Source organism: Podarcis melisellensis (genome assembly GCF_964234715.1).
Source record: "Podarcis melisellensis genome assembly, chromosome: 1".
Taxonomy (NCBI): Eukaryota; Metazoa; Chordata; class Lepidosauria; order Squamata; family Lacertidae; genus Podarcis; species Podarcis melisellensis.
In genome coordinates, this window is record NC_138528.1 from 48,036,289 (window position 1) to 48,063,660 (window position 27,372).

At 39.1% G+C, this 27,372-nt stretch overlaps 1 protein-coding gene and 1 long non-coding RNA gene across 21 annotated transcripts in view; one reads left to right on the forward strand and one right to left on the reverse strand.

The window, feature by feature from the left end:
- Nucleotides 1-27,372, forward strand: part of LOC309364822 — a 62,211-nt gene that overhangs the window by 23,967 nt on the left and 10,872 nt on the right. The gene's annotated exons all lie outside the window — the stretch shown is intronic.
- The window catches only part of GPHN (gephyrin), a 238,719-nt gene continuing 218,715 nt past the window's right edge, over nucleotides 7,369-27,372 (reverse strand). For 10 of the 20 annotated variants that reach the window (XM_081901109.1, XM_081901126.1, XM_081901111.1 and 7 more), the window contains 7 exons: nucleotides 17,674-17,706; nucleotides 14,455-14,542; nucleotides 13,245-13,318; nucleotides 12,432-12,496; nucleotides 11,888-11,991; nucleotides 11,477-11,573; nucleotides 7,369-8,376 (listed from right to left, as the gene is read on the reverse strand). In XM_081901109.1, the coding sequence (XP_081757235.1) occupies nucleotides 8,243-8,376; nucleotides 11,477-11,573; nucleotides 11,888-11,991; nucleotides 12,432-12,496; nucleotides 13,245-13,318; nucleotides 14,455-14,542; nucleotides 17,674-17,706 (595 nt within the window). In that variant the 3' untranslated portion in view covers nucleotides 7,369-8,242. The remainder of the gene's footprint in view (nucleotides 8,377-11,476; nucleotides 11,574-11,887; nucleotides 11,992-12,431; nucleotides 12,497-13,244; nucleotides 13,319-14,454; nucleotides 14,543-17,673; nucleotides 17,707-27,372) is intronic. The other 10 variants (XM_081901116.1, XM_081901113.1, XM_081901112.1 and 7 more) reach the window with 1 other exon arrangement.

Genomic DNA, 27,372 nt, shown 5'->3' on the forward strand with positions numbered 1-27,372 from the left:
CTTTTCCCTGACATCCTAATTTCTGGGTCTAAGGAATATTCTCTTTGTGTGGGAGCATTACAATAAGCACTCCACAGCTGTTGCCTTAAGTAGTATAGCTGAGAAAGAGTTTTCCATTTCATCCTGCAGCATCATAAATAAATGTGTAATCCCAGTTGGTATTGCATTCTAATTCTTAAGCAAGAATCTTACTGCAAGATCAGGAGTGTTGAATTGGGTTTGTCTACCTCAAAAAGTGGACCGAACAAATTTTCTCATCATCCCTAGCAAATATGTGGTTGGGGCGGGTTCTGTTGTAATTCTTGGTATTGTTAATTTTTTATAAGTAGACTGAGGACACCACACCCTTCAGAAACATACTATGTTATCAGATACAGTTCTAGGAAAGGGGCACAGTTAGGGTGTGATGGGAAAGAAATAGGATGTTTAATCTATGGACCACGATCTAGGCTTCTAAACTACAATACATGCGGCTATTCTAGTGCAAACTTGTAGGTCTACTATTTTGTAATAAGGCTTCAGTGGCTCAAATCCTCACTCATTTGTAAAGTTCATTTTGGTGACCTTGATCCAATAACCTATTTTACAGGGTTTTTGTGAGGATAAATTGGATCCCTGTATGTCACCTTGAGCTCCTTGGAATAAAGGTGGAATGCTATTTATTTTTTATTTAAATATTTCTATGCCATTTTTTGCAAAAACATTTCAAAGCAGTATGCATCAATTTAAAACAATATAACTATTCAAGGAATATAGACATCATAAACTAGATTAAGAATAAACAAAAAATGAGTGAGCTGGTGACATACATGTGATTTCAAAAAAATAAAAGTGACATAGCAAGATAAACCTGCCCACCTGCCTGAAACAAGACTGTGCATGCCTGTTTGTTAGTGAAGCTAATTCAGCTATGCATGTGTGTTAAAATTGTGATTTCGTACTAAATTTCTGTATTCAGTATTTTTAGAGATCAACTTTCAAAATATGCTCACAAAATCAGTTGTCTAGTTTAGATTTACAGTTACATAACAAAGATAGTGATTAATCAGAAAGGTTAAAAATTCATAATTTTCTGAAAACAACAGGTATTTAGAGATAAAATATTCAAAAAATTTCATAATTGAGGTGATAAATATATAACCAAATATATACACTTGCCTGTATTGTTGCTTGTGTAGGGTGCTGGACTTGCTTTCACTCTTAACAAAAATCTAGTTTTCTTAATGCAGAAGATTGCTGAGGATTGGTTGGCTGATAAAATTAGAGTTGTAAAGTTGGCAAGCTGCATTGGCATTCCATGGTTTCTCCCCAGAAATGCCAAGCTCCTTTTAGTCTTTCATGACATCAACTGGACGATGACCTCTGTCCTCAAAAGGTCCTCCTTGACCTGGTCAGGAGCAAATAGTGTACAAGTAACAAAGGTTTGAAAAATAAACCAACCTCCCCTGTCCCAGAAGGTTCTGAGGTAATAATACCTTATTAGCATATTTCAGTCAAGTAAAGCAGTCATTAATGTCTTTGCTTTGCAGCCTTTTCTAGGCTAGGATAAGGAGGATAAGCAGATGTTGTAAGATGCAAGCAAAACACCAGGGCACATCACTATTTCCTGATGTAAAAATTTAAATTTTCTGGTGCTGTATGCCACATTTGTTAATATGGCAAACCAAATTGGGTGACAGGCACCAGACTTTGTGAAAAAATATAAACAGTAAAAAAAATTGTAAGTAGGAAGTTAGTGTGGAAAAATGAACAGGAAAGTCTGTGTGTGTGTGCATGTGTGTGTGTGTGTGTGTGTGAGAGAGAGAGAGAGAGAGAGAGAGAGAGAGAGAGAGAGAGAGAGAGCGCTCAGACGCTTGAACACACGTTATGCTATTCAGAAAAGTAATTTGAGGTTCAAAATGCAGCTTTGAAAAATAGTCGGCACAGCAGTGATACGATCTTGTTTCCATCCTGTCCTGAATTCCAGAATTGCAAACTCCTGTAGAGTAGATGCCAGTAGAAATTTAGAATAATTAACAACTTCTAGAGATCTGATCAGGATCAGGCTAGAGTTCCCGTTGCTGAGCTCAAGAAACGATATCTGTATTGAAATGTGCAGCAATCTTTGTTATTGACCAGTTTCCAATTGTCTTTTCTATTATGGACCATCAACCTGCCCCTTTCATTCAACCTCCTTCCAGGTCTGTCAATGTCATAGAATTTACGAGGATTTTAAAAAGATTTTTTTTGTTCTTTTTCTTTAGTGTAACTGGTTTATTTTGAGTAAAACTTGATCATTGTTCATGTTTTCCTTTTTGTTTTCAGCACAGCATATTCCCATCTTTAACTGACTGACAAAATAGTGCCTCTGTTGTGCAGATTGATTGCTTTTCACATCTCTGTTTTCTCCTAGATGTCTCTAATATTGAGCCATTACTTCCAAAAAGCAAAATTGTCATTTTCCTTTTCTTCATCCACTATTTTCTTCAACCAATATTCAAATGCAGTAATTGTTTGATCCAACTGGGAAGTGTAGTCAGTTATAGGGTATAGAATATGACTACAGGTGACTAGCAAGAATAGTTTAGAAAAATAATGATGCAAAATGGTGGATGTGAGACTTAATAGTACGTTATATGCTATACAAGTGCAAATATGCTGAACAATACATAACTGGCATATTTTTGTGGATGGGAGAGAGATTTACAGGCCCCAGGGTAGAAGTGACCTCCTCTCCAGAATAGAAGACTATGCTATTACATTGGCTAATATCTTCCACACACCATATGCAATTAATGTAAATGAAAATTGGGCTTGTAATCAGTAAGATTTGGTGTAGTGATGTAAAACCAGAACTAATTAGGAACTGGATTTTTATAAATTTAAATCTTAAGAGAATGTACTGACATCACCAATGAATGGCTAATAAACAATTGGTGGAACATCATGTGTAACAAGACTAACATTTTCAGTTAGCAATAGACATAATTATCATCATCTGAGGCAGATTTGACTAAATCCTTGATAATAAATCTCTTAATATTCTGATCAAGCACATGGCAAATCTTAGGAGTTTAAGAAACCCCCATCAACCACCTTCCATTTTCATAGCTTTCTCTGACAGCTAAGTTGAAGAGTTCATTACGTTTGTGATTTTCACAAAAGCACTGGACAGCTTTCGGATGATAATTTTTAGCTCTAGCCATTTCCCATAAGCTTTGAACTAGTGACAAATGAAAGACTCGACACCTATTAGCAAAACCCTTAGTCATCCAGTTCTCTAAAGGTGATGTATTATCTTTTTTATGTGACATGAAGGCTGACAGAATTTAATATCCTTCTACAACAGAGAATGAAAAATGAAATTGTTGTAATAAGAGACTAAGAAATAGGTTTGGAAAAAAAGCTGTTAGGTTAGCTCATAATTCTGCTCACTCAGAAGATAGTGTGGGAAGTGTTCCATAGATGAGTCCTGTGTTTAGGTAGTAAGGATTTCGGTACCAGTTGACCCACACGCAGAGAGGGCACAGCTAGATTTGCAGAGCTTCATGAAGAGAATTAAGAACTGCTGAAAAGCATTTTGAAGTATTCTCATGACAAATAGGAGAAGAAGGAGAAAAATCAAAGAAAAATTGAGATTATAGGAAAATGTCTATTACTTCATCCATTTAAACATATTTTAACTTTTCTAGTAGTTACACTAGATTCAAACTGGCATATGCATTCTTTTGACCAGGTCATGTAGAAGAGCAGCAAATATCACTTTTACCATTTTCCCTAAAACGTATCTGAGTAAAAGGAGCCAAAGGTTCCAATATTATGATACTATATATGCCACATACAATTTGTGCTACCTATAGTTTAGAACCCAAACCATGATTTAAAGGAAGAGTGTCCACTTTCATCTCTTGTCTGCTCAGTACTCTAGTAGATGCAGCAGAGGTAGAGCAAAGATCAGTTGTATCCAATGTGCCACGAACGGAATTCTGCTCATGAAATGGGAATTCTCCTTTTTACCGCTACTCAATAATAATAATAATAATAATAATAATAATAATAATAATAATAATAATTTATTATTTATACCCCGCCCATCTGGCTGGGTTTCCCCAGCCACTCTGGGCGGCTTCCAACTGAATATTAAAAACAGTACAGCATCAGACATTAAAACTTCAGTTGTCTTTTAAAAGTAAAATAGTTGTTTATTGCTCTGACATCTGCTGGGAGGGCGTTCCACAGGGCAGGCGCCACTACCGAGAAGGCCCTCTGCCTGTTTCCCTGTAACCTTACTTCTCGCGATGAGGTAACTGCCAGAAGGCCCTCGGCGCTGGATCTCAGTGTCCGGGCTGAACGATGGGGGTGGAGACGCTCCTTCAGGTATACTCCAATCTGATCTGGAGTGTTCCCCAACACCCCAGAGCTGCTTTTGAGGGCATGTGTGGGGCAGCAGGGGAGAGGAGAGGAAGTGCATGTGCAAGTGGAAGTCACTTGCCTCCCAGAACAGGAATGTTGGATACTGCACATAGCACAAACTATAGTTTGCAAAACTGTTTCAAACTATGGTTCCTGATTCTGGTTTTCTAGCAAATAGCAAACAATTGTTGGTCAATTTAGATGGCATGTTAAACAATAGAACATAATTACTTAGGGAAACCCACCCTAAGGTTATGCATCCCCTATTCCCAAGAAATTGCAAAGGAAGCCATTAAAATTCAACACATAAACTATAATTCAGGCCATTACTAGCCTAAATAAACCTAATAATATAACAATTATTTCTGAATAACATGCACAATATGAGCATAAACACATGAATACATTTGAAAGAACACTAAGTCAGCTTCAAAGTTTTAATCATTCTCTCCAAGGCAGCCAGTAAATCATCTAGAAAAAAAGAAAAGAAAATCTAGGACCAGTGAGATCCATCAGCTGGAATCAGGTGTAAAGATATACACTTAATTAAATAGTTTTGAGCCCAGTACTTAGTTTTGAATATGAGTAGGAAAATGAGAGTTTGAAAACTCAATATGAGTAGGAAAATGAGAGTACCCCTAAACATTTATTTAGAAAAAAAGCACTGGTTAGACCCAAGCTTTTTGGATTTCAGCAGAATATTTTGGCTCGTGAGTTCAGTATTTCACGTAATCCCTGTTTCTCAACTGTTTCTTCAACTTGGCTCCAAGTACTCGTTCCGCTCTGCCTGCTAAAACAGCCTTATTTGCATTGATCTTGTCTTGGCCTTTGAACTATGAATTCACCTCCTCTTGGTTCCTCTGCTTGGCTACTTTCTGATACGACCTTCCTGGTTATTCTTGTTTACCAATGTTCCTGATTAGGCAGAGAACTGCCCCTTTCCCAAGGCAATACAGCTTTTATTTTATTTATTTATTTGTTAAATTTCTATACTGCTCTTCATCCAAGGATCGTAGTGCAGTTTACAGTATAAAGTCACCTTTTCGACCAAAGATAAAGTGCAGGGTTTCAACCTAGTTTTCATCATGTGAACCCTTACATTCCACCTGGTCATCTGGGAATTGTGTTGAGCTGCTGTTGCGCTTCCAAGCAGAAAGTGCTACATAAGTAGCTGGCACAATCTTGGCAATGATGGCAGTTCTAGGGTCATTGCACTGTTAACTTGAAGCACGAAGCTGAAAACGAAAGGTTGATGCCAGACTTGTATTCTAAAAATATTTAAGAATTAGCGATAGGTGTAATATATACATGGTTCACCACTGAAAAGGGCTAAAAGTGTGGAGAGGAAAAGTCCAGTTTGCCTGGTCACCATATTTGCACTGTCTTTTGTCTTCTCAATATTTTCTTCTTATTGCTGACACAAAAAATGATCACACAGCGGGAAAGCATATTTTCCATTGGATCAGCTGGGGTTTTTTTTGGCATTGTTTTGTGCAGTTATGCATTCATAACGGTACAATGCATAGTGATATTTTTATAAGTTAATATTAAAAGGAGAAGCATAGCTCCACTAATAGCACAAGGGAGGAAGTAGTGCCAATGAAGATTGGGAGCAGTTTTTTCTGGAAAATAATGAACAACTATTTGTAAACATGCGCTTCATTTCTAATTCAGCAGTTAAGATACAAAAGCAGTACAAATCCTGTGAAAGAAACACCACGTACATCTTGAGCTGTCTGAAACTGTAGCATAGCCAAACTCTCAGTACACTATTGGGCAGCTCACTGATGCCACAATGATGAGTGTACCTGAAACACTTTTGCCACAGCTTTTCTCTGCACTAAGCTTCAAGTATTTTATAGTCATAATAAATATAGTTAATGTAGAAAAGAGGATTGGTAGATTATCTAAATTATAACCATAAACAAATAAAAGAATGAATTAGGTGCCCTATGCACCAGACAATATCACACACACCTGACAATGCTATATTCACATAGTTGGTTTATGTGATAGTTGTACTGTGTACAGGGTACTTTTTATGTGAATCTTTTTGTTTTTGTTTTTTTAAATAAATATTGTTAAGAAGGCATAACGGCAGCAAATCTATTTGCATGAAGAACTCAGATGAAAATCTATATCATTATTCCACATCTTAAAGGCAATTCTTAAAACCGTCTACCTGAATTATTTGCATTTTTTCACTTAGTAACCTGGAAATACATCTATTTTAGCCTAGTGACTTTTGGTATACACTATACTTGCAGCAAACTGTTTCCAAAATAAACAATTGTAAAAGTGGAGGAAGTTGACAGAAAGAGTGGTTGTGGCAATCAATGTTGCCATTTCTACACTTGAATCTCAGCTCATTATTTCAGGACTTATTTATCTACATGTGTTAGCATTGTGTCTTAGAGCAATGATGTCAATTTCTTAGGACCAAATGTTTTAAATAAATTAAATCACAACGTTAGAGACACATACTCTATATAGGTGGCATTGACAATTGCCTACTTGGATTTTATGATCTGGATCCAAACAATCCTGTGCATAAGCACTAAGTGCAGAATAGTAATGGCCAAATTCCCTTTCCAGCTATGCCCTCTTCTGCTAAGTTTAGCCTGACTCCATAGTATCCCACAACACCCAGGAGTGTCTTTTTTCAGGGATGTAAAGGACTGGATGGGGAGCACCCAAGTAAGCACTGGTATGTGTGTGGTAATCTGCATGCGGTCCTTTGGATCCCTGTCTATTTGTATACATCAGTGCAACATATTCACTGAAATTTTGTCCAGGGACCCCAGTCTAAGAATGCACAAACAAGAAGATAGCACTTCATATGTTTTTAGAGAGGTCTCTGCAAAATCTCCCCATTGGCATCCTCTTTGCTCAGATGTGTTCTTTAACCATAAAATCCCCACCTCCCAAAAAGAAAGGAGAGTTCTTTTCTCTTATTAAACAACAAGGCTAACACAGTCACCTTTTAAATAATGATCCAGGATTTTTTTTTATTCATTTAAGTTTCAGTATCATTACAGAAAATGTTATGGTACAGAGTTGTTTAACATTAGTTTTATTTCTTTTCTCATTTAATTTCCACACGAATGCTGGTAACACTAATATCTGTACAAGATCAGTCTTTGATTTTTTAAGATTTTAATTCTGTACATTTTTAAATGTATTGGTTAAAAAGGCTGTCAGCACTTAAGGAAGCAATTTTTGTTGTTTGTTTAAACAAAAGGTATCCAGTTACTGCCCAATAGTACTGAGCTGGGTGGCTGCTGGGATGACAGATATCCCTGAACGCGCAGCAAGGGGTGAAAACCTCGGGGCTTGGTCGGGTTCCCAATGCAGCCACTCTGCTTTTGGCACTGTGCACATCAACACGAGATACAAGATAAAGAACAAGCAGAAGCTTTCTGTGAAGCGGTTATGAAGCATACTAATAAGGGAAATCCAAGTGTTGTCTACGCTAGTATAAATAAGCAGACAGCCTTGTTTTAAGAGCATAAGTAGTTGTATCTTAAAGATGAGAAAAAACACAAGTTCTGCAGGCACCTACCGCTGTCTACTAAAAGCTACCGCTATCAGAACTAGCATTGAACACACAAAGCAATTGCAAGAAAGGAAAAAGTTGCTTTGATATAATCAGAATAGATTTCTTTAAGATTTGTTTTTAAAGTTTTTTTTAAAAGGTATTTATTTAAATTCATTTGAAATATAGTTCAAGGTGTTGACTATACTGATCAACTTTTATCCAAATCAGAAAAACTAGCTGTGCCGTTGCATATTACAGGATACAGTCAATGATATGTGGACATGCATCAAAACTTCTCTCTTGCTGGTGACATCATAGTCTTCCAATGACCATGACATCAACCACCTCGCCCTTATGAAGTTCCACATACTGCTCTGTCTTTGGAGGTAGCATCAACAGTCCATTGGCACTGCGCATACTCATCAGACGACTGCTCATCTGGTTCCCTACAGAGAAGCAAATAAGTCTTGTTAGCAGGGTAAATGCCACAGAATAGTTCAGCATATGAAGCCAGTTCCCAAAAATTAATTTTAAAGCGACAATGGTCACAAATGGTGAAGATCTGTTGTTTGAAGTAAAATGTGGGCAATATCCAGGAAATAGATCTCTCTTTCCCCCTTAGAATTCTCACGCAGAAATGCCTTTTTTACCACATCTTTTTTATTTTAAGCTTGCACATCTTAATTATCACATGCACCACTTTCCTAGTTTATCTTCCAAATAACCCCATACTAAATTACAATCTGCACTAGGATGTGTCAAAACTGAACTACTATAGCCCTACCCCCAAATTTATTTCATATAACATTAGCCTTAACATTTAACATATACCACTCACAGATGATAGTGTTATTTTTGGTTCTTTCAATCTGAACACTGGTGTGAACAAAGCAGTTTACAAATGAGGTTCCTGTGCAATTTTTAGCAATGGTTTAACATCTTCTAGAACTAAATATGCCTCAAAGAATGCACTCCAGAATCTAGATATATTTTTTTTCCATTTCCAATATCAAACTTAGATATTGAGTTTTATTAGAAAGGAAGCTTGAGTTTGAAGTGGGCAACTTGTCTAACATATGTCAGCTTTTTCTCCTGAGCTGTGCAAGGTTTTAAAAGCTTTTAGCATCTCTCATTATCCCAGACATTGGGTAGAGGTATAATGGAGGCTCTCTCATTGGAAGTGACATCACAGGTAATGTCCAGTAGTTATGTAATACCTCACACACTCCTAAGAAGAAAAAGTCTTGAGGTGCTGACAATGAAGGGAATTAAAATATTGCTAGAAATGATACATTACAGTCTGAACACTAGTAAAACTTGTTTTCCCAGCAAAAGAAAAAAAGCCTGAAGGGAAAATATCTGTACTCCTCTACAATGTACAATGAGTACAAATGGATCACTCCCAACCAAACTCAACTCAAGACCAGGGCGCTTTTTTTCAGCCAGAACTCGCCAGAACGCAGTTCCACCACCTCTCAGGTGATGTCCTACACCTCTTTTTCTAGAAAAATAGCATTGTTCAAGACCTAAGTGAGCACAGTATGCCAGGGAAAATGGGTGAAGCTTCTTGGTTCTCAAGATGGACACAGTGGCCATGAGACCAATGCAGCCTTCGTCAACCAGATGTTTTGGATTACTATTCCCATCAGTCCCAGCCAACATCTTGAGGGCACCAGCTTGGTGAAGGCGAGTCTAAAGTCTATTGTTGCTGTCTTGAGCACATTCTTGAGGAAAGGTAGTGTGTGCATGTATGTGTGCATTTGTATCTATATACAGTGGTACCTCGGGTTACAGATGCTTCAGGTTACAGACTCCGCTAACCCAGAAATAGTATCTCGGGTTAAGAACTTTGCTTCAGGATGAGAACAGAAATTGTGCAGCAGCAGCAGCAGCAGCGCAGCAGCGGGAAGCCCCATTAGCTAAAGTTGTACTTCAGGTTAAGAACAGTTTCAGGTTAAGAACGAACCTCCAGAACGAATTAAGTTCTTAATCCGAGGTACCTCTGTATATGCATCTCTAAGTACACACACACACACACACACACAGTGGTGCCTCTACTTACGTTCATCTCTGGTTACGTATCCTTCGGGATACATACGTGCCAAACCTGGAAGTATTTTTCCAGGTTTTGCTATGCGTGCATGCGCAGAAGCACTCTACCGCCGCACACACATGCGCAGAAGCGGTCCCTCCGGTTGCAGAAACCTAAGGATCCGACCGGAGCTCAGGAGCGGATCCTGTCCACAACCGGAGGTACCACTGTATATATTTATCTGTATCTGTCTATCTATATCTGTATCTGTATATTTTAGGGGTGGTAATATGGGCTCCTAGCCTGATTTGCATAGTTTGTGGCCTTATTATCTGATGGAATATTTTCTCTTCATATAGCCCAAACTTCTTCTTCTGAAATAGTAGTCATGCTGGTGGTAGTAAAGGTAAAGGGTCCCTGACCATTAGGTCCAGTCGTGACCAACTCTGGGGTTGCGGAGCTCATCTTGCTGTATTGGCCGAGGGTCATGTGGCCAGCAGGACTAAGCCGCTTCTGGCGAACCAGAGCAGCGCACAGAAACGCCGTTTACCTTCCTGCTGGAGCGGTACCTATTTATCTACTTGCACTTTGACGTGCTTTCGAACTGCTCGGTTTGCAGGAGCAGGGACTGAGCAACAGGAGCTCACCCCGTCGCAGGGATTCAAACCGCCGACCTTATTATCAGCAAGTCCTAGGCTCTGTGGTTAAACCCGCAGCTTGCTGGCGGTAGTATCCATGTTCAAAGAACAGGAAGCTATAGTATTTGAAGATTTTGCTTCTATAGTGTTAAACAACAAAACATTGGGAGGGATTCAATGTTCTAATCTGATTCTTCAGTTAGCGCAAGCATTTTGGCTTGCCAGACAGAACAATCCCCCCTCTCCTACCCTGCATGCTGTTCTGTGGGTTCTCCTATCCCTCCATATCAAACCTTGGAGAATGCAGGAGGAGGAGAGGGTGGAAGCGATGTTGTACAAGTGAAAGTGCTTTCATAGGGCTTCTGCTATTGAGATTCATTAGTTGAATCCTGCCCATTATTTGTGAAAACTAAAGTACAGTCAAACCTCGGTTTTTGAACGTGATCTGTTCCGGGAGACTGTTTGACTTCCAAAACGTTCAAAAACCAAGAATCAATGGACTAGCTGCAGAGTCAAAGATTTTTTTTTTAAAATGCACCTTGGAAGCCGTGCAATTTCCAAGATGCGTTCTATGGCCTTTGAAACTGAGGGGGCTGTTTTGTTTTTGTTTGTTACTGTATTTTTGAGATTTTATATTGTAAACCATCCTGTAATCCTTGGATGAAGGGCAGTATAGAAATCATCATCATCATCATCTACAACATCATCATCTTAGCTTGTGGGAAGGTAGGCTGGGACTACTTTTCACATGGCACATGACCATCACAGGTAGAGAAAGCACAAGTCATTCACAGTTCCTTTCATTTCTTCATATTCTGCAACCCGTAAACCCAGTCAAGGAGCACAAGAAATAGAAAACGATAGTAAACAGCTAACCTGTACTTTGTGCCCAAGGCAGTGGTTCTTGGTGATGCCAAGTCAGTATGCACCGATGATATTCTGGACGAGGGTCCAATTTCACATCACATGATAACTGTGGAAAAGCATGCATAGAAAGAAAATACTATGTCATGTACAAAGTTTGCAGGGTGGTTAATACAATGTTGGCTGTTTATTGAACAGTCATTTTGATTTGTTTGTTGGGAAGTTATATGACAAAATGGCAAGCAATTATTATCTCAGTTGCTGTGTTTGTAGCGCAAGAGCACCAAATCCACTTTAATGGTGCAGCCTGAATTTCCCTGTATGTGATTTGCACCATGTGCAAAAACGGCAGGAATCAGGAAGGGTGCACACCAGTGACTACACAGAGTGCCTCAGAAGCTCATTGTATATTTAAAAACTCACCCTGGCTTTTATGATAGTGGGACGAGGATCCAGGATTCCCTGCATCTTCCTCAGTGCTGGGACAACGAAAAGATTGCAGGTAACAACTGCTGACACAGGATTCCCTGGAGGAAAAAGAAAAAAACCCACAACAGTTGATAGATCAGCAATGTAGAATTATTTAGGGAATGACCCCCCCCCAATGTTACTTTGCTGTACAGCTGTGCTAGGAACAGATAATATATTTTACCTGCAGCAGGGATAGTGAACCAGAGCCTCCCATATGTTGTTGGACAATTCTCACCACCACTGACCATTGCCTATGCCTAGGGGTGACAGATGTTATAGTCCAAAAACATCTGGAAAGCTGCAGGTTCCCTTCACTAGAGCCATAGGCATTATTGCATATTAAAGATGTAACAGTATATAGTGCACAAATGCGAGATTACGAAGATTATTCATTTAGGAACTAGAGGTCCAAACATAAAAGCTTTTGCATTTTGTTTTGGATTTTGTTTGTGTTATCCATGAAGGACAATTATAATTATAATTCAACGAACCTTACCTGGGAGTGCAAATATTATTTTTCTTACACCATCAATATCCAAAGTTGCAAAGGTTGTTGGCAACCTAGGGAAAAAAGTCAGCTGCTAAAACTATTTATTTAACAAAATTTGTATAAAACAATTGTAAACAGACCAGCTAAACAGTTTTTAACAAAACTATAAAAATAAAATTATACCTTAAAATTGTCAATAGAAATCAATGTTAAAAGCAAGTTTATAAATAGCAAAATGAATAATATCAGTTAAACGAACTAGATATAACATGGGATGTTAAAAGAAGCAGCCCTGTGTCTCCTTCACCTATCTCCCCTGTAATGTTTAGTGAAACAAAATATGTGTAGTAAAGTTGATATGACTTTCCCTGTCCCCTCAAACAGCAGCCAGGTGCAGAGAAACTCTCAGTGTGATCATGATGTGTAATGGGGAGAAACTGAAGATGAATCCTGCTTTGGTCTTTTATACAGTGATTGATTGGCAATACATCTGTAAGTGCAGTGAGGTTAAAAGACTTAAGGAATGTTTCAGGAGGAAGGTAGATAAAGGTAAAGGACCCCTGGATGGTTAAGTCCAGTCAAAAGCAACTATGGGGTGCGGCACTCATCTCACTTTTCAGGCCGAGGGAGGTTTCATCCTACAGACCTTTTCTCTCCCCCCCCTTTTAGATCTCTCCTCTGCCACTACATAGTTGTAAAATGTTCCCGAAGCCCCAAACCTGTGTCTTCTGGCATTATAGGAAACTTCTACCAGATCGGACTATTTTGCCTATTTGGTAGTATATCCAAGTCCATATCTAACTGGGAAATATTACTCACCCTGGTTTCATAAAAACCCTGCCAAAGTGAATCTGAGCATGAAGATCAATGTCCAGCACCTGTTTAAGATAGTCCTGTTTTAAAAATAAAAACAAAGTTTTCAAGGTATTTACAACACCTAATTTTTCAGAAGTATTAATTAAGATATGTAGGATGACACCTTGTCCAGTCCTAGAAGTTTTATTTATTAAGTAAATTTGAAGCCTGCCTTTCTATCAAACGGCACTCAAGGTAGCCAACAAAAAATTACAAATACATAAAAACACATAAAATATAATAAAATGGCAATCATAGATCTTTTATTACTGAACCCCACTTGTCATTCTAAGAAGTTGGATGTTGACGCTTGGGGGGTTTCAAAATTAATCAGCATGTCAGAGTGAAGTTTACTATCAAAATTAACTAGATAAATCACTAGACCAATTAAGAATGGACATTAATTGCCACCCACAGAACAGAGGAAGAACAACTAATATGTTAATTCTTTCCATGTGTGGGCTAGTTCTGACCAGAATGATCCTTTGCCTGGTGTACTGAGATGCAAAGGGATCCTCAAATTACGAAGGTTACTTATGCCGCATTCTTAAAACTGAGGCATTCCAGAGTTATCCCATATTTAAAGGTTTTTCCAAACAATTACTGAAAATGTGGCACAGCTTCACAAGCTCATCTCACCACTTCTTCAATTCTATTTAGACCACAAAAACATTCCACCAGTGTCTAATAGTTTGGGGTATGGAGTGATAATAGCTTAGCAATGGGTCACATAACCCTGTTGCTCTTTGTCCTGTTAAACAAGAAGAAGACAATATATCTTTGGTTCTCAGTGACACAGAATACCTAAAAGCCTAGCGGTGGTGAACTATGGTTACCCTTTCTTTTATACATTTATTTCTGAATTTTACACCTGCCCTTCCCTTCAATGACCAATTGATATTTCCAGGGTGGCTTACACAAGAAAATAAAATAAACAACACATCCTTTAACCCTGGAAACCCTATTCGGTACAGTAGAGTACAGGAAAAAAATTAAGGGTTTTTCTTTCTTAATTTGGAAACCTTTCAAGTGGCCTCCCCCAACAATGGGAGATCCAGACCATGCTCAGATTTCCTCTGTTATCATTAGCACTTGTCATTTCTGAATATATTTTTCTTCCTATTGCTTCATCTCTGGCTTAACTTCCCGGCCTCAACATAGTTTTTGCACATACCTTTTCACCCATGGACACACCTCCTGATGTGATGATTACATCAGCACGACTGATACCCTCATTCAAGGCATTAAGTAAATCATCTGGACTGAAGGAGAACAAAAGCAAGCAGGTTAATGACCATTAATTTGTACATTCCAAGTACTTTAAAAGGGGGGAGGGGGATACATACATCTCTGCAAAAACAACAACCAAAAAACGCAACCAAATGTAAATACATCTTTTTAAGCAGGCAGAACATATTCTCCAAGAGTAAAACTATCAAGAAACAGTAATAGTAGGCACAGTATTTTGTTCGTGTACCAGAAATGTTAACTGAATGCACAAGCAATCTTGGTATGCAGTTAAGCTAGTCCAGACTAATTCTGAATATAGCAATATTATTGTAGTCAGTCACATAGTGCATTACAACAATTCAGATGGATGGGCTACTACAGGATAACATTAAGCAGCAGCCAGAAAAGGAGGGAGGGAAAGAATCATAATAATTTACTTTATACCTTTCAGAGAGGTAATGAAAACCCCATATTTTCCAATTTTTAAAATTTTATTCTCTACCACTCATGATGAATGTCAAAACTATAAATGGTCTCAGCTCAGTTAATGCTGTTGGAAACTAACAGTGATTAACAAAATCTGTCCCAGATTCAAACTGTGCTGCTGACGGTGAGCTCTCATTCCTACTCCAGTGCAGCCCCCAGATGCAGGGTTAGCTGTTCAGGAGGTCCTTGTCACATATGATTAGAGCATAGTTGGGCATCTATGAAGTTCGCCACACCAGAGGTGTGTGAGTGTGTCTGAACTGCAGACTTCCTAAATTGGTTCCTTCAACCTTGTTACTACCTGATCGTCTGTTCTCCTAGCATGTGTGCGGCAATTAAAGGAGATAGGGCAGCATTCTCCTGTCATCTAGCTCTCTGCTTCTGGGTGGCAATGTGGTTTGGGCTCAGGGACAGAATGCAAGCAAACTGATGTAGTGAGGTGCCTGCAGCCCTGTTCAGGGAGCTCCACCCCACCCCCAGGAAGGCACATGGCCAAGATGGCCCCATATCTTACAGCTAGCACTGATAAATGGTATCTTGAAACTGTCTTGGTCTCTGTAAACCTATACGTTATGAACTTTGAACACATTTGTATCATCGTCTGTTGTGTAATATTCCAGATAAAAGGAAACTATGAACGTTAGTTATATGTTATGAAAGAATTATCTAACCAACACCATCATAGAAACACCAAAAAACAATGAAAATGTATAAAGAGTAACTTATGAATGAACAGTTAAGACTACATAATGAACATGTATATATGTAAACATGAATGATAGTCACTGTTGTGACAATTGCAACAGTTTCTCCAAACATCTCAACTGTTAAATAAGATCTAGAGTGCATATCATTTCATACTTCATCATTGAAAGAATTATCTGCCATCACTTTCCCACAACGGTTTCCTTCTTGTGTAGGAACAGACCTGCAAAGATTTACTTCCAAAGTTCAAACCTATAAGCATATGTTAAGAATATGGGAATGATCCACTCCCATTGTGAGCACAGCTTCCACATAGGCATGGGCATAGTCAGGATTTATTGGGAGGTGGGCAGACATTATGCAGTGTAATTGGTCAGTTAGTTAAGTATTTTTATTTACTTGATGGGGGGGCAACTGCACCCCCTGGCTACACTTATGCACATAGGAGCCCTGTTTTCTTCCTTGGCAATGTATAAGACCATTATGTGGAAAGGGAGGTCTTTGTGCATCTCCAGTATCTCTCCTTCTCACCTGGATACAAGTTACTTGTGCTCAAAGTATGACACAGGGATCTGGAGTGGTGGTACGAAATGAGGAAGAAATTGAAGTTATAACTAAAGTCTTCCAGAAAAGAAGGGTCACCCAACAGAATGAGACGTCTCTTTGGAGAATATGTCCTGAGGAATAACAGTATGAGAATTTCTAAGCATCTTCTATAGATGCAATTGCCCTTCTCACAACAATGCAAATAATATAGTTGGATATATCAAAGTGAATAAAATCTACTAACGTCATGAGTGAAGTTAAAGATAGAATATAATGTCCATTGGGAGATCTAATATTAAGTAGAAAGGTCTTTAGAGAAGTCACGTTCAGAGAAAATTGCAAGAGATTTTTAATTTGTAATTAAACCTGTGTGCAGTAGTGTCAGGTGCAGCAGTGGATGGGGGATGCTGCTGCTCTCCTGGCTTCCAAACACAGCATGTTGCTGGTGCTTACTTAGTGGGGGAGTGCAAGGTGTGGGAAGCTCAGCATAGTGTGGGTGCATAATGGCAAAGCAGCAGATTGGCTCCACCATGCTGCGCTGTACTGAGTTCCCCATGCCTTGCCACTCTGGTAAGCACCAGCAACACATGTGCTAGGAAGCTGGAAGAGCAGTGGTGCTCTGCCTCCGCTGCCCCATGGGCAACTACTAGCATGAATGAATCAGTACACTGAGTTTAATTTAGAAAAATGTAATGAAATACGTCATTCTTGTAATCTGTATCATACAAAAAATAAACATGCATATCACTACGGAAAGCTCAATGAGAACTCCCTGTTTATATGTAAAATAGCAAGCCACACTTCATTGGAACAGGCAGGATTTGTCTTAAGAGAAGGCCAATACACAGAAGGACCATGGGGAAGAAATCTGTATGTTCTGTACCCAGAGATGTATTTTTCTCCCACCCAAAGCGTCCCTGCTGGGTCATCCCTGTATCAGTGATGGTGGACAAGCTGTGTTCTCACTGCAAAGTTGTCACAAATTGCAGTGATTTAGTTTTCCCCACTGGAATGAATGGCAGCCATGGATGAAAGAAAAACAGTATATGAAGGGATATCAGTGACTTGGGGACTAAATCTGTATGTTGACACCTACAACCCCAGGGGCAGATTCCTTCCTCTTTAGCTTTCTCCCAAATTACTGACCATTTTTTTGTCCAAATAACTCAGTGAGAACCATGAGGAATTACCCTTATCTATATAGGCTCAATTCTAGGTTTCCTTACTTGGTCATAATGGTGTGTGCTGGAACCCAGGAACCAGGCACCTAGCTGTAAGGGAGTATGTGGGAAGCTGACCTCACTAGGGAAATTCCAGACCCCTTTACATATATATTCAAAGTTGCGGGTTTTTTGCTTTTAGTCTAGCCCCTTTACTTGCAGAGATATAAGGAAAAGCATGCAGGAACTATTCTAGCTGCTCCTACCTTCCAGAGTTCTGGCCAATGAGTTCAAAGGTACTGAAAAGCACAAGGTATATTTTTAAACTTTGAAAGATTTGAAACTGTTTTTTAAAATATTTAATACAATTAGATACTTGTAAACATATATGGCAATGTGTACCTAGGTTCTGGCTGTTCTGCATCAATTCTCTTGCTGTATCCTTAGCTCCCCTCGCCACAAAGTTTCTGACTACATACCTGCTAGTAACTGGTTTTATAGAGAGTCAAAATAATTGGAAGCACCTCAAAATCTACACGTTGCTAACTGGTGAAAACCTTTTGTAAAGAATAATGATCTGATAAAAAATATGCTGTCATATGTGAAGAAACAAAATTAATTAAAAAAAAGGATTTGATGCTTATATTAAAATGTATCTGCCACATGTATCTATATAATATATTTTACACCAAATGCTAATGCAACGTTTGGTAGTCTTTGGTTTATAATACAGCTAATACAAAGCAAACAACAGTTATGTTTTACTCACATTAGCAGACAGGACAAATTAGCAAGCTCATATGCACCCAGCAGGTATTAATTTTGTCTCTTGCTTCATCTGTCATACCACAACCAAAAAGCTGGATATGGATTGATGGAAAATGGACAAGAGCATCTGATAAGTCTGCATAGCATTTACAATTGCCATGCTCTGATCAGGATATACCTGTCTCACATGACTGTAAAAACAAACAAGACAGGAATGCAATGCACACCTTTAAAGTATTTTATAAATTTTAATCTGACTGTGCTTATCAGGCTTGTTGTAAAAAAGATGGTTACAGACCAAAACACAACACAGCATAGCCAACTGCAGATTTAAGGTTTTAAACTTTGCTCCAATGTAATGTATTTTCCCAATGAGTTTTTAGCCTATGGTACCTCATCCAGTGATTTTCTGTCCTTCGTGAAATTCTTGCTAGAAAATACACTCTTTCACACAGCTTAGTAAAAGCTCCCACTAACTTTCCTTTTGCACTGTCACTGCCAATATGGAATGTTAAGAATTGCGAGTCATCTCATATGCCACACCTCTATATTGGGAACACCAACAGGAACATGGAGAAATAACAAGATAGGTGTATGTATTGTATCAATAGGTAAACACAATATTCCTGTGGATCATTATACTTATTCATAATCTTTATAATCAATCTTTCCATTAAAAATGCCAAAGAGAGCTAATTGTAAAATCCATAATTAAAACCGCCCACACTAATCCACAAACGAGTAAACAAAATGACAATGAAGTTAGATAACAGCAAGTAGTTAAAAACAGGGATGCATCCAATTAAGTTTTATGCAAAGTAAAATTAATGAAATTAATGGGCCTAAGTTAGTCCTGTCCATTCATTTCAACACTGTACTCGGAGTATGTCTAATGTTGGATACCAACCATAATTAAATTAGAAATACAAATGAAAAGACAACAACTTAAGCCTAACAGGCTAAGTCTCTTTAAATTAAAAGGTTTTTGCCTGTCAGTAGAGTGAAAACTACTACAAACATCCAAGGAAAATCCAGGGTAATCAAACATATCACTGAAATTTTCCTCAGTGCAATTAATGGTGCTTTTAAGATTGCAACCCTCAATTTAAACTTTATCTCCCTCCCTCATGGGCAAGGGTTGCTCATGCCTTCCACATTGGGAGATAAGACAACTGTTACTCTGGAGAAATAAGACAACTGTTACTCTGGAGAAATTCCCTTGAAAATACAACATGTGAAGAAATCTTGTACAGTATCACACATTTTATTACCTGCTAACTTGAGGAAGATGTTTTTCAGATTGTCTTTAAAAAGTTCCCATAGAGGACATGACAGATGATTCCTGCCAGTGCAGTTCATAAAAGAACATATCTATGCTCAAATGTTTCCTATCTGAAGAACTTAAGAGATATTCACACATTACTTCATTTATAAGGAAACATGTACCCCACTTTGCCTTCTCCAGAAGGAAAATTAGCCAGGCCAGGGGTTGGCTGAAGCAGTTTTCTAGGCTGAAACTTCTTTGTGTTTCCCTGACCTCCTGGAGAAATGGAGGAGCCGCCACATACTGACCCTTTGTTGTCCTTGGTGGCACTAGCAGTACCTCACTCTGGAAACAGCATTTGCCAAAGATTGAAGAGCAGTTGCTGCCAGGTGATGCACAGCTGCTTTCTGAGAGTACAGAAAAAAGCAAGGGGGTGAGCTACAGTGTGGCGTAGTGGTTAAGAGTGGTGGACTTGTAATCTGGTGAACTGGATTTGCGTCTGGGTGACCTTGGGCTAGTCACACTTCTCTGAAGTTTCTCAGCCTCACTCACCTCACAGAGTGTTTGTTGTGGGGGAGGAAGGGAAAGGAGATTGTTAGCTGCTTTGAGACTCCTTAAAGGTAAAAGTAAAGGTAAAGGTACCCCTGCCCATACGGACCAGTCTTGACAGACTCTGGGGTTGTGCGCCCATCTCACTTAAGAGGCCAGGGGCCAGCGCTGTCCGGAGACACTTCCGGGTCACGTGGCCAGCGTGACATCGCTGCTCTGGCGAGCCAGAGCTGCACACGGAAACGCCGTTTACCTTCCCGCCGGTAAGCGGTCCCTATTTATCTACTTGCACCCAGAGGTGCTTTCGAACTGCTAGGTTGGCAGGCGCTGGGACCGAGCAGCGGGAGCGCACCCCGCCGCAGGGATTCGAACCGCCGACCTTTCGATCGGCAAGTCCTAGGCGCTGAGGCTTTAACCCACAGCGCCACCTGCGTCCACTTGATTTTTTTTTTTTATAATAATTTTTAATGATTTTCAAAACATACAAAATACACAAAACACCAAACAAAATAAAAAAGAAAAACACATACATCAAAAACAAACATCAACAAACAAAATTTGACTTCCCCATACCTCCCTTTCACCACATCCTTGTTTTATCCTTATTCTTTAACAACTCTTCGATCAGTTTTCTAATCAACTCTCTTTTAGATCTTCTTAAGATTAACATTTACAGCTGTAATTCTCCATTTCATACCCCTTGACATCTTATCAGTCCAGAATTTTACAACAATTTTTAAGATATACTCTAAATTTCCCCCAATCCTCCTCCACCATCTCTTTCCTCTGGTCACGAATTCTGCCGGTCATCTCTGCCAGTCCCATATATTCCATCACCTTCGTCTGCCATTCTTCAAGAGTAGGTAGTTCTTGCATCTTCCAATACTTTGCCAACAGGATTCTTGCTGCTGTAGTTGCATACATAAAAAATGTCCTGTCCTTTTTTGGTACCAGTTGGCCGACCATGCCCAAGAGAAAAGCCTCCGGTTTCTTTACAAATGTCCACTTAAGGACTTTCTTAATTTCATTATAGATCATTTCCCAGTAGGCCTTAATCTTTGGGCAGGTCCACCAAAGATGGTAAAAAGTTCCTTCAGATTCCTTACATTTCCAACAGTTATTATTGGGCAAGTGATAGATCTTTGCAAGTTTGACTGGGGTCATGTACCACCTGTAAATCATTTTCATTATATTCTCTTTCAAGGCATTACATGCCGTAAACTTAATACCGGTGGTCCATAACTGTTCCACTTGAGACTCCTTAGGGTAGCGATAAAGCGGGATATCAAATCCAAACTCTTCTTCTTCTTCTACAGTACTTATGGAAGCCTTCTAAGTAGTTCTGTCTTCCTCTGTTAGCTAACAGTGGAAGGGTAGAGGCTCTCTTCTTCTAAATTCCAAAACAGGTGGAAGGGAAGGCAAAAACAGGTTCCTCTATGATTCAACCCTATGTCTAGGATCATTTTGTCTTACCCACATGCAGCTATCTTGAGGAGAAAGTGCTATGATGACTATCCTGGAATCAAATAATTTGGTGTAGATAAACCTACTACTACACATTTGTTGTCATTCTACAGAATGTTAACTCTTCCCTGCGCCACCTTAAACTGTCAATTTCCACAGAGCAACATCAGTGATTATTCAACAGAATAGATAATAAGAGCAGAATGATAATGATTTACACATCAGGCTCTATATTTTTTTATTTAAGATACTGTTGACAATAATATGTGCTCTATAAGGAATATGTGTGTTTTATGGAACTATGCATGTTGCCAGTTAAGCACAGAACCAAACTTTCTCTGGATAATTAGAAATCATTGCTTTCATCATATTGATATAAGGAAGCAAAGTATGGCGGACGCTCGGGTTGCGAATGTGATCCATGCGAGAAGCACGTTTGCAACCTGCATTGTTCACAACCTGCATAGTTCACAACCCGCAGCGCCGCGTCTGTGCATGTGCGGGTTGCGATTTGGCGCTTTTGTGCATGTGCAAAGTGCAATTTAGTGCTTATGCGCATGTGCCATCGCCGAAACCCAGAAGTAACCTGTTCCGGTAATTCCGGGTTCGGCGCGGTGCACAATCCGAAAACACACAACCTGAAGTGTCTGTAACCCAAGGTATGACTGTACTGAGCTCACTGTGCTATGCCTTTGCCTAAAATGCTTCTGAATCTGTTATGATCTCTGTTACCTTTGCCAATCCAAGAAGCATCGCAAACATCTAATTGTTCCACTGTTCTACCCTTAATCTGTAGACAAAATTACTATGCACAGACGGCAGATCAATTTTGTAACTAATTTGCAGCATAACAAAGCCAGCAGTATATATATATTTAAAACAAACTGATACAATGACATCATCACAGAAATATTAGATTATTTCAGATTGGAAAAGCCTTCTGGAAGTGACACTCTTGTTTTTCACCACTTTAAAACTATCGGGATGGAAATCACTTAATGAACAGATTGATTACTAACTGATTATATAAGTGATATTAAAATAATCCAAAAATTAATGCTCAATACTTGGTATAACTCTGCCTGGCAAATTTCATCAGCAGTACAGAACATCTTGATTGCATACATTATTTTATTAGGGCCAATTGCATTAAAATGGTAAAATCTGTTTCTGGACTGGATAACTTTTGACTATAGGTGGGGGCTCACATGATTGCATGCTCCTCTATAACAAATTATTTCCTTTCTGTAGAAAATTAAATAAGAGGCAAAAAGGTTTTCACCTAGCTTTCTCCCTGACATGCTGTTTTTCTGTGTGGAGCAAATCCATAGGTAGGAAAGGAGTGCTACTTTCAGAAATGTTCACAAGGTTCTTTCAGTCTGAAAGAATCTAATACGGCTTTCTCTGGAAAGGTATAGTGTGGCTATAGTTATCCATACTCTAGTAACCTCTAGGATGGATTACTGCAGTGCACTTTATGTAGGATTGCCCTTGAAGACAATCTGGAAGTTGCAACTACAGTAGAATACAGTAGCTAGGGTGTTGGTGGAAGCAGTGAACCATTAGCATATAGCTTCTATCCTCAAACATCTACAGTACATTGGTTGTCAATATCCAATATCCAGTATCCGTATCCAATACAAGCTGTTTATGTTGACATTTAAAGGTGTGAATGGCCTATGACCCAAATATCTGAGTGAATGCCTTCTCCCATAGCAATCTGCCTGCACGTTAAGATCAGCAGGAGGGGGTCTCCTGGTGATCCCAGCATTAAATGAGACATATAGTGGAGGGGGCATGGAAATACCTTTTTAGGGGTGGCTCCATGTCTCTGAAACAATCTCTCTATGGAAGTGAGTCTTGCCCCAGCCAGGAACTTAAAACTGAAGCTGCTTCTGGGAATACCACCTATGAAAGTTCTGGTGAGGCAACTGCTTTGAACTAATCCCACCTGAGTCCAGTATGTCAGCATGGGAGATAGTCAACATTTTTTGTAAAACTTTTAGAGACATGGGCTAAGTCATTTTTATGCTGTTGCTAACTATGTTATTTATATAATTTAGGATAATGATTTTAATGTTTTTGTTCATTATGTATTTTGTTTTTTTTTATTTGCAAACTGTCCTGTGATCATTTTGGTGAAGGGTGATATAGAAATATCTCTCTCTCTCTCTCTCTCTCTCTCTCTCTCTCTCTCTCTCTCTCTCTCTCTCTCTCTCTCTCCATATATAGTGATATCATTTCAATCCTGACTCTCTACCAGCAGTCAGGTAGCCCAGGCACAAGTTTACAATCTTAATGGTACCAATTAAAATGAAACACCTCAAAAGTCCTCATCCAATAATCCAATGAGCATTTAAGGAGACTGTTTTAACTGAATTTCCAGTAGAGTTTTACTTGACCTTCATTTTAATACCTCTCTTTACTAGACTATGCTTTATTGATCGCTTATGAATTTTTTTCTGTCACTTGTTCATTAAAACTGGCAACCATCTCTGTTAGGCTTCTCATTATATCATCACTCTGAAATATACAGTTAATATGAAGTCAAAATTAAGCAATATGGCATGACAGGATTCAGCACTGGGGACTGAATTATCACAGTCTTGTTCCAGCTCAATTCTCTATAGATCATAATGTACTCCATGGATCACTCGTACAGTGTTCTCTTCTCCACTAATCTTTTTACCCAGCTGAATCTCTCAATTACTGCAAGTCACTTTTCCCATATTTGTTATATTAATATTTGAAAATGCAATGATTCTTACAATTTAATACATCAACCAATTTCACTTTGAAGATTTTGCCTCAAATCTGGAGCAAGAGATCCCCTTAATTAGCCATTTTACACTATGGTAATAGTGCACATGAGGCCTACAGAGAACATGACAGGAGTCTATAATACCAAACCAAGGTCAGTGTCTATATCTAGAAAAATTAACTTGCTTATCAGAACTCAGTTGCTACTATCAGTTTAGTCTAAGATGAAGGAACGGAAACAAAGACTCCAAGCAATTCTACCCAAGGAGAAAAATTCAGAGCAAATAGGGCAGATGTTCAAATATCACCTCTCCCACATTTCTATCTTCACCCTTTTCTACAAGTCTTTTGGAGACGTAATGAATATTAAGCATTTCACTGTCAGAGCTGGAGTTACCGTTAGACACACCAAGGCGATTGCATCAGGTGTCATGATCCTGAGATGGCATACCCCACTGCTGTGCCTGCTGGCTGCCACTGCCACTAAAAGCAGTGAGAAGCAGTGAGCTCTCGCTGCTGCGACTGCCTTTCTTCACCTCTCTGGCAATGGGGTGAGGTGGGGAGGCATCATAGGTAGTGCTGGAGCTCCCGCCCTCACCCCCAAGCACCAGAAAAATGAGGAGAAGTGGTGGTAGCAGCAGAACTCCAGCTTCGGCATGTGAGTGGAGCTGGAGGCAGCAACGTCCTGTTTTCTTCAGGTGGCGAAATGGGATGGGTTGCCCATGCCCACCATCGTTTCAAACTCACCAAAGGGCTAAAACAACTTACATTTCATTTGTGTGATCATTTACATAACTGTATCATCAAATGGCTTAATCAGAGGAAAAAGGTAACTGAAGTCCCATCCATTGGCAACATTTGACTCCTCAGCTCCCAACATTGTCTCCATCCACAGCCAATCTACTAGGCTGCATCAGAAGAGGTCATTCTGTGGCCCCCAGTTTAGCAGGGAAAAACTTTTAGAAAAAACTTCCCATCATCATCTAAAAATGGGAAGGGGACTTAAGAATTGGTGCCTGCGTTTGTTTATTTGCCTATTCCTTTCCTTTTTCTTTTATGTGTCTTACAGTGTAAGCTATTATTTTTAATGGCATACTACTTTGAGTGTTTTAGAATAAAGCCAATATATAAAGGTATTAAATAAACAGACTCTATATATCTATATCTATAGGCTATGTAGCAGTGGAATATTAAAGAAAATGATTTAACAAGTATTATGGGAGGTGAAAGTTAGAATTCTACACTCAGTATGGTGGGCAACCATTTTCCTTGGAGGGCTCTATTGCATTAGGGGTAATCAGTTTGGGCTGTGTGCTAAAACACCCCCACCCTCTTTCAAGGAATGGGAAGGAATTACAAGGAATGTTTCTTATCACAGAAACATAGGAAGCTGCCTTATACTGAGTTATTTTTTATGAATAATTTTTTTAAAAACTTTTTTGATACAACAAGTTAAATGGGGGGAAGAAAGAATGAAAGAAGAATAGAGAAAAGAGAAAAGAAAGAAAGAGAAAAGAAAAGGGCTTCTGATTTTCCTTCTGTCAGTTACATAAAAAGAATTATTCAAAACTTTCACTCCACAACAACATCTAACTATTCCATTTTCCATAATCTAGTATTTTTCCAATCTTCAAACCCAAATGTCACGTGTTCATCCTCCTTTTCATGCAAAATGTCCAAAACAGGTTCCCAATTAATATTGATAAATGTCAGCAATAGGTTTTCTCTAATTAACAGTATCACCTTGGCCTCCAACAATTGCAGCAACCATGCCTCCATATTAAATAATGGTAACTCTTTCCCATTCGGAGGTCATAGGAGTCTCTCCACTGTGGACATACATTGATACAGTATTCCATATCCATTGGTCCGGACTATGTTCTGTATCCAATTTCTACTTCCTGTCGTATTTACTTTTTTCCCAACCTTATCTTATCCATATAACTTCATTTTTGTTTTCCAAAATCTCAGCTTTATCATTTAGTTGCTTCATTTCTCCATACACTTGTATAGTAGGTTCTTCCATTTCATCAGATGTTCCTTCTACCTTTGTCATAGTTTCATCTCTCAGCCCTGCCATAGTTTCATTTCTCAGTCCTTTGTCATTTAGATCCACTATGTCATTTTTGATCCCATTTCCCATTTCAACCATTGCTTGTTTAGTTTCATTCCTCATTTCATTTACTCCTCCTTTTAATCTTGTCAATTTTTAATCTATTTTTTCCTCTAAAGCCTCTATTTTTCTGTTAATAAACTTTGTTAGTTCTGTCATCATCTTCTTAAGAATATCCACAGTAAGCAAGGACCCTGAAGTTCTCCTTCTTTATCCCACCTCTTCCCCTCCTTCTGCCTCTCTCTTTTCTCTTCTTGTAAGTGGCATTCTGAATGTTGAAACTTTTCCTGCTTCACATTTTAAAATTATTAGGAGTTCTGTCTCTAAACAGCTTCTGCCACTTCAGCAATTTCACAGCTTGCAAAAGCTTAACTTTGTCTACACTGAATGACAGCAGCTCTCCAGTGTTTCAGACTGGGGGGTCTCTCCCAGGCCTACTTGGAGCTTCTGCGGATTAAACCTGAGATCTTCCACATGTAAAGCAAACACTCTATCATTGAGCCACAGCACTGCTTTGAGTCATGGCTCTTCCCCTTAAAATAGACAGAGAAGCATTCAGGGCTGCTCCAGCTATTGGAATTAATAATAGTTTAAACTACATTTTCTCAGAGTTTCAATAAAAAGAAAATTCTAAATGTGACCTCCTTGCCTTCATTGCTTTATCTAGGGGAGGGGAGGCATAGCAGACAACTGCAAACCAGAGTCCATGTGAGGAAACCCGAGAGCTTGTGGGGAGGAAATACTGTGCAAGCCCAAAGCTTTTTACTAACTTCCTTACTCCTTTCCCCTCTCAAGCTTCAAGATGGCCCTTCTTGATCCCTACAAGTCATTCCTCCACTCTCTCCAGCCAGTGTTCGTGGAACAGAAAGCAACTGGTGAGATTATGGTTCAGGAGAGGAGGTAATGTAGGAGAGTGAGAAAACCTATCAGATGAGCCATGGGGTACACAGAGGTCTGGGAGATGCAAAACTGCACTGGGATTCCTTGTGGCAGTGAGGATATTAAAGCCTCTACTTCCTAGCGATCCCGATGCAGCCAAGATTGCCC